Here is an 8,103-nt window from a genome sequence, read left to right on the forward strand (position 1 = left end):
CATCCTGACTTGTGCAAGGATGACCGAGACCATCTCTGGCCTCCTGGTGGCCCTGCTGGTGTCACCTCCTGCATCACCTCCTGTGGCCACCTGCCCGCTCACCTTCTGCCCCGCGAAGGCCACCTGCACATAGGGGTCCACCAGGTCCTTGTTCTCCCCGATGAGGGCCTTCTTGACGTTGGCCATGATGCTGGTGTTCATCCGCGGCAGCCCCTCGGCACGGTAGATCTTGATGTAGAACCGAGCCCACTGCCGCTCCGGGGGGACCCCGTCCGGGAGCAGGAGGTTCCTGGAATGTCAGGGGATGGAGTTGGGAACAGCTGCTGGGGTGGGGTGGCCAGGGAAGACTGAAGGTTGGGTGGGATGATCTCAGATGGTCTTTTCCGACCTCTGAGATCCCATAAAAGGCCGAAGAGAAGCTGCTCCATTTTCCAAGCTCCCTCTACTTCCACTGCATTCCACAGAAATGGAATGAGTGGGATCCCTGAAGAGTTGTTTGTTCCTTATCAAGGGGAGCTGGGGGGGATGATTTTGGGGATGAAATGAGCTCCTTCCATTTGAGTTTTTGGATATGTGGCTTTCCTCCTCTGCAGGAAGAGATGAGCCCATGGGGATGCTGTGAACAAAATATTCCTAGGGGAATTCCAGGAATTCTTGGAGTTGTGCGTGTCTGGTGGAAGGTGTCGCTGCCCATGGCAGGAGGGTGGGAACAAGGTGATCTTGAAGATCCCTTCCAAAACAAACCATTCCAGGATTTTAGGAACAAGTAGAAGAACATCACAACTACAGCATGGAACAAAGCCCAAAGTACTGGAGGTGGCTCCTCAAACCCCAGCAAGTGAGGAGAGGTGTGCTGGTGGTTTCTGACTGGATGGACTCAATCCCAGAGGTGTTTTCCAACCTAAACCATTCCATGATTCCATCTGGGGATGTGCCTGAGAGGCAGATTTGAAATGGAGATATTTATTTAGCTGGAAAAGTTTTGGGGTTGGAATCAAGCCTTAAAGATCCTGATTTCTGTTCTCTCACCTTTGGGATGTTCTGGGAAATCCAAGAGCCCTGTCCACAGCCTGGGAAACCTCATCCAGACTTTCTTGCTCTGCCCTGGGTTGTGAGAGCCCATCCCATCCCATCTTCCCACCCCGGATCCATCAGGAGTGTTAGGTAAAGACCGGGGACATCAAGCTGGGTGACACCAGTAGAGTTCCACCAGCAGCAGAAGGTCTGACCCCACAGGAAGGACAGCTGTGTGCTGGAGATCACCAGGAACTGCACCCGCACCACGCATTCCCTCTCAGAAAAGCCCCGGATCGGTCCCCCTGCTCTCAGAGCTCGGCGTTTGCCACCAGCCCCAGGTTTGGATCCTGCTATCCCACCCAAGGGAAAGAGGTGGAAAGCCATTCCCAAGGGATCCGGGGAGAAGCGGATCCCAGCAGGTCCCTACCCCTCGATGTCATCCTCGTCCGTCTCGTTGGCCTTGTGCGGGGTCTTGATGTTGTCCCCTTTGCCCACCACGGCGATGTCACACTTGAGGTAGCCCTTGAGGCTGGCTGTGAGGTCCTCGGGGTCGGACAGGATGGCCCATTTGTGGTAGAACTGGTGCTCTGCAGCCCAGGGGACAAGAGAGACCTTTGTCACCACCAGACACGGCCAACGCCACCAGGACATGGCCTTGCAAGGCATGGGACCTGCCCTGAGCCTGAGGGATCCCAACAAACCCCTGGGAAATTTGTTTTCCAATGGGACTTTGGTGAGATTGAAGGTGGAGAAACCCCGGGATAAACCGGAGGGATTGAAGGCCGTGTGGATGTGGCACTTGGGGACACCTCGGTGGTGGCCTTGGCAGTGCTGGGGATGGTTGGACTCCATGATCAGCAGCTCTAATCCACCCATCTCCCTTTTCCTGATGCGTTCCTGGCTCGGATGAAATGCAGGCAAAGGATCCAGCCCTGGAAATTCCTGTCTGGAATGTTGATGTCCTGCCTGGGAATGTCACCTGGGGCTTCTTCCTGGGCAGGGCAGGGCAGGGATGGAAGCCAGTGCACCCAGGAGGGATCTCAGTGGCACCCGGGAGAGCTGGAGAAGAGCTGGATCCAGGGAATCCTCGGAGATGCTTCCCGAGGCTCCAGGGGCTCCGGGAGAGCTGGGATTTGGGAAAGGGCCGGAGGGCCAGGAGCCAGGGAATGGCTTCCCACTGGGAAAGGGGAGCTGGGGCTGGGAACTTGGGGAGGAATTTCTGGCTGGGAGGATGGGAAGCTCCTCTGGAATTCCCAGAGCATCTGTGGCTGCCCCTGGGTCCCTGGCAGTGTCCAAGGCCAGGCTGGACAGAGCCTGGAGTTCTCTGGGATAGGGGGAGTGCCCATGGCAGGGGTGGAATTAAATTATCTTTAAAGTCCCACCACTCCCAAACTGTCCCGTGATTCCATGATTCCAGGATGGGATACAGACCCTTGTCCAGAGGAGCCGGGTGCTCTTCCCTGAGCTATGAGCGAGTCCAGGGGACTTGTTTATACCTTGGGAAAGCATTTTCCAAGGAAACCAGGCCCTGCTTGACTCCTTTTCCAGGAATTTCACCCCACTGAGCCGGCACAGACTCTGCCTGGGAATTTTGTTGTTATAAACAGCACTCGCTCACCAGGCTGGGTATAAACAGTCCCAACATCCATCTTGAAGGACCCCACCAACGTCCCGCTCCGCAGGAGGTTCTTGGAGTGGATCACCTGGGAATCAAGGGGGGAAAACCACTCAGGAATTTTCCCTGGAAAATTCCCTGGAAGCCACAAAGCCATTCCAGAGGTCTTCGCTGCCGGATGGGAACAGAGCTGGGGAGTTTTCCTTGGTCTGGGGAGGATTCTGAGGACACCAAGAGGCCCAGTGGGGCTGGCAGCTCCTGATTGGTGGAATTGTTGGGATGTTTATATTTGGAAAGAACAAAAAAACGCAAAGAAATGAATTTTTGGAGCAAAATCCCTTTTCCAGCCTCTACAGCAGCAAACGCTGGGATATTTAACTGAGGGAAGAGCCTTTAGAATGCTCAGAATTTGAGGAAAATCGGGAGGAATCGTAGAGCCAGTTGGCACCAGGATGGATATGGATGGTCCTAATTAATGTTCCCTAATTGGGCAGGGAATTTGGAAATCTTCTCCAGGTTTTGGGTGGACTGAAATCTCAACTTTGCTCTCAGCATTCCCAGCTCTGATGGCCCAGGAATTTCCCAGGCCAGGCTCAGGAAGGTCTTTCTTCTCCACAGGAAGAAATGAATTCCAAGGTTTGGTTCTGCCTGGCTCCGGAATACCAGAGATCACCCACGAAGGGACACAGGGAGAGCAGGAACAGTGCAGAACCAGGAGAGAAGGTTGGAACAGAAAAAATGGGATTCGGGGGTTCTGCAGAAAAGAATTCCTGTTGGGAATCTCTCATCAAGGACCTTAAATCCGCCCCAAAATTGGGCTGTTTGCTTCCAGAGCCCCCCAGACAGGACAAGGACGAGGCCATCGGGGACACTTACAGAGAGCTTGATGATCTTGTCGAACATGACATCTGGGGGGACGTGGAAATCGAAGACGAAATACTGGAAGGGAAAGAGGAATGCTGAGGGGTGGGGTCCCTCGGGATTGGGGACCCCCCGGAGAAGCTGCGGCTGCCTGGGGGAGCTCCGGCAGCCCCTGGCCCAGCAGGGATGCGTCTGTGGGACCACAGGGATCGCTGATCCCCCGCTGAGCGTGGGGAGCCAACGGAAGCGCGGATTTCTTGGAAAACCCGGGAATCATCCATCAGAAAATTCTAGAGGGCAAAGGCTTCGTTCCTCCTGCGTGCTTTGAGATTTCACCTCATTCCAACAGGAATTTCACCCCCCAAAAAAACGCCCACGGATAAGAGAGAAATCAGCGGATCGAGGGCGGAGTTGCCGGGAGGAGTTGGAGCGGCTCCGGGGCCGGACCCACCTCGTTGTAGTACGGACAATTGGTGGATTCCTTCATGGACGTGTATTTCTTCTCCTCGCCCACCTCCACGCACACCACGGGGTCCATGTTGAGCCCCACCAGCTGCCGGGCCTCAATGATGGTGATGCTGACCTGGGGAGAGGAATTCCCAAAATTCCACGTCCTGGGAGCAGCTCCAGGCTGCCTTCACCCACCCCCTCCCACCTCTGACCAAGGGGAATTCCCAGTGCAATTCCCACAGGGACACAGATGAGGAGGAGGGGCTGGCAGGGTGTGGGATGCAGGAGATCCCAGGAATCCCCGGATGTTCCAGCCCCAGGGTGCAGGCACAACGTGGAAAATCCAATGGATTTGACCAAAGCTGTGGGACCAGAGGGAGCGATCCCATTGGCTTCACTTCTGCTGGAAAACACAACGGGATCATGGAGTGGATTGGAACTGGGAGGGACCTTACAGCTCATTCCATTCCACTCCCTGCCAGGGGCAGGCACACATCCTGCTATCCCAGGTTGCTCCGAGGAGAAATTCCATGGAGACAACCTCCAGGAGAGCCTAATTTGGGCTTAGTTTGAGCTCTCTGGGTTTCACATGCTGGACAGCAAACCCACTCAATTACTTCATCCCGAGTTTACAGCTCCACCGGTGAAATTCCAGCTCTTGGGATGTCCTGGTCCCAAGCCAAGTGAGTTGAGACCCCCCCAGGAACTCGGTCCCTGCAAACGATGTCCCCAAGCCCAGGTTGTGACCCTGAGGGTGCAGGTTGGTGTCACCTACCTGGTAATCCATGGGCCTTCCGGCACTCGGCTCCATCCTGATGTCCGGCTTGGACCTTGGGAGAGGCAGGAGAAACCCTTGGTCAAACCATGGATGGAATTCATGGAATCATGGGATGGTTAGGGTAGGAAAAAGATCATCTGGAGCCTGAGACCTACCACCATCCCAGGCTGCTCCTGTCCAGCCTGGCCTGGGACGCTTCCAGAGATGGATCAGCCACAGCTGCTCTGGGAATTCCATCCCAGACCCTCCCAGGGAACAATTCCTTCCCAATATCCCATCCATCCCTGCCCTCTGGCAGTGGGGAGCCATTCCCTGTGTCCTGCCCTGCCAGGTCCTTGTCCCAAACCCCTCTCACTACGAGAACAGGGTCACCCTCAACGCTCCTTCAGCCCTGGGAGGCTCCACAGAACCCTGATGATCATTGCTGCAGGTCAGATATTCCAAAAAAACCAGCCCACCGACTCCAGGGGACAACGATTTTCAATGTTCCCTGTGTCAGGGAATTTTTGGGATGTCTGCCCTCAGCTCCTGCTGGCACAATCCTTGGATCTCACCTTTTGTTGGAGACATTGGTGGTGACAGCAGTGACAGAGGCCAGGGAGATGGTGTCTGGCTCCAGGCCTGCTCCGTATCTCATGGCCTTTCTATCCAGGTCTTCTGTTTCCAGAACAGCCGGATCGTCTGCGGGAAGGGGACAAAGGAATGACTCCGGTTTGAATTTCCATCAGTGAATAATTCAAGGCTGAGAGAAAGGAAACCAATCCATGTCCTCGGCCGGGAAGACAAAAACAATGGGAACCGGGTCGGGTCTCGGACAAGGTGCTCGGAGAAGGGGTTATCAAAGAGATGTCATGGAATTCCATCCGGGCAGAATTACTGCGAAGGGTTTTGGGAAGGAAAAATAAGGAATAATGACAATGCCCTGAATTCAGGGGGTGAGAGAGAGAATTTGAGCTGGAGATCTGAGGAGCACAAGAGGTGCTGCAAAGACAAACAATTCCTTGGCTTGGAAGAGAGAGGGGTGAAAAAATGGGAGAAATGGGTCATTCCCAACTGGAAATATTGCAGGAGCGCAGATCCCACCGGCACATCCCCATGCCTGGGTTCCTGTTGGAAGGAGTTGCTGGAATGTTCCTTTCCTGAGGGAAAGAGTGTCCTTGACTCAGCCAGGAGGTTGAGACTGAGCCAGAGTCACATGAGCTGGGAATTGCTGCCTCCAGCTCTGGGATCCTCGGCATAGGACGGTCACAGAGCTGCTGGAGACGCTCCAGAGGTGACCACGGAGCCGCTCCAGAGGTGACCACGGAGCCCCTCTGCCATGGAGCCAGGCTGGGAGAGTTGGGGCTGCTCACCTGGAGAAGGGAAGGATCCAGGGAATCCTTGGAGCCCCTTCCAGGACCCAAAGGGGCTCCAGGAGAGCTGGAGAGGGACTGGGGCCAAGGCCTGGAGGGGCAGGACACAGGGAATGGCTCCCACTGGAAAAAGGGAGATTGGGGTGGGATCTTGGGAAGGAATTCCAGTCTGAGAAGCTGTGGAGGGGCTGAGCTGGAATTCCCAGAGCAGCTGTGGCTGCTCCAAGGCCAGGCTGGTCCTGATTTAACCCGAAGGAGGAGTCTGGATGGGAGGGGGAAGCACCCATGGAACATTGGGAATGCTGGCTTGGCCAGCGGGTCCAGGACATCCACCCATCCCTTATCCAGCGGCCGAGGGTCGGAATCAGAATCCCAGCCCAGGAAAGGTGTGGGACAGCTGGAAGTTCCTGGGAAGAGTGGGATCAGGAGCCTCCCGGCCATGCAGACCCCACACAGTGAGCATTCCATGACCACGGATAAATCCAGCCTGTGGAAACACTTCCGGAGCACCAATTCCTCTGTTCCTGCCTGTGCATCCTGGATGTTTTCCCGTGGTCCTGCTGGGAGCTTTAAGCACGAGGGGAACACCCAGGTTCTGGGAAGAGCTCCCAGGTTTCCATGCTAGCATCCCAGGCAAAATTCCCTTTTCCTGTCCTCAAATCTGGCTGGAAATGAGGGGAAGTTTTTCCCAGAACCACGACCCACACCGAGGCTTTTCCCAGCCTGTAGATGCACATTCCTGCTTTTCCTTGCAGTGGAAAACTGATCCTGGGGTCTGAATGGAAAGAGCAGTGAATTTCCAATCGCTGCCCTCTCCTGCCTTTCCAGAGGTATCCAATTCCAGCCCCAGCCAGGGAACAGCCCGCCCTTCCTCTCCCACTTCCAGGAATCCACCGTCATTCCATGAGCGTACCTTGCTTCCGATGCTCATCCTTGGACGGACGTGTCTTCCCAAGCTTCATGGCTGAAAAAACTCCTTTTCCAGCTCTGGGTGAAGAGAGGGAGAACAAGAATTCCAATTAATTCCTGTGTTTTAGCGTTTTCCAGGACGTGGGAGGCGGGACAGATTTTTTCCAGAAGGAAAAGAGGAAATGTCAGCTGAAAACAGGGAATATTCCAGAGGCAGAGTCAGGAGAGCAGTGGGATTCACAGCCCTGGAATCTTGGATCCCATTTTTTTCTCTGGGAATGCCTCGGTTTGGGATAACTCTGCTTCCCCATGAGCAGAGTCCCTGCTGGGAGTCCTGGTTGTGTTCCCACTCCTCATCTCTCCCGCCCAGTCCACGGAATTTCTCTCCGAGACACCGGAAAATGAAACGACTGAAAATTAAACACCCTAAAATTCAGACACCCTAAAATTCAAACACCCTAAAATTCACACCCAAAAATTCAGACATCCCAAAATTCATACACACTAAAATTCAAACACTCCAAAATTCAAACACCCTAAAATTCAGACACCCCAAAAATTCACACCCAAAAATTTGGACACCCAAGAATTTGGACACCCAAGAATTCGGACACCCTAAAATTCGGACACCCTAAAATTCGGACACCCTAAAATTCGGACACCCTAAAATTCAGACACCCAAAAATTCAGACACCCAAAAATTCAAACTCCCAAAAATTTGGACACACAAGAATTTGGACACCCAAAAATTCAGACACTCCAAAATTCACACTCAAAAATTCAGACATCCCAAAATTCAAACACCAAAAAATTCACACCCAAAATTCAAACAACACCCAAAATTCAAACACCCCAAAATTCAAACACCCCAAAATTCAAACACCCCAAAATTCAAACACCCCAAAATTGAGCTACTTGAAATTCAAACACCCCAAAATTGAGACACCCAAAATTCAACCACCCCAAACTTCCCCACCCCGTGAAAGGGGAATGTTTTTAATTGGAGATTAATTTAATTGGAGATTTAATTTTAATAAATTTTAATTTCTAATTCCCATCAGTGGGAGTGCAGGAACCTTTCCCAGTTTGCTGGAGATGTTCTTGGGGCAGCTTGGAAGTAA

The 8,103-nt window shown here is 53.5% G+C and overlaps 1 protein-coding gene across 1 annotated transcript in view; it reads right to left on the reverse strand.

Moving 5' to 3' along the window:
• OTOF (otoferlin) overlaps positions 1-8,103 on the reverse strand; it is a 61,500-nt gene that overhangs the window by 34,818 nt on the left and 18,579 nt on the right. The window contains exons 3-10 of the mRNA XM_015616029.2: positions 6,987-7,060; positions 5,276-5,402; positions 4,719-4,773; positions 3,945-4,076; positions 3,509-3,571; positions 2,636-2,720; positions 1,445-1,604; positions 103-289 (exon numbers count right to left, since the gene is read on the reverse strand). Coding sequence (XP_015471515.1) covers positions 103-289; positions 1,445-1,604; positions 2,636-2,720; positions 3,509-3,571; positions 3,945-4,076; positions 4,719-4,773; positions 5,276-5,402; positions 6,987-7,060 — 883 coding nt within the window. The remainder of the gene's footprint in view (positions 1-102; positions 290-1,444; positions 1,605-2,635; positions 2,721-3,508; positions 3,572-3,944; positions 4,077-4,718; positions 4,774-5,275; positions 5,403-6,986; positions 7,061-8,103) is intronic.

The sequence above is a fragment of the Parus major genome, unplaced genomic scaffold, assembly GCF_001522545.3.
Source record: "Parus major isolate Abel unplaced genomic scaffold, Parus_major1.1 Scaffold330, whole genome shotgun sequence".
NCBI classification, from domain to species: domain Eukaryota; kingdom Metazoa; phylum Chordata; class Aves; order Passeriformes; family Paridae; genus Parus; species Parus major.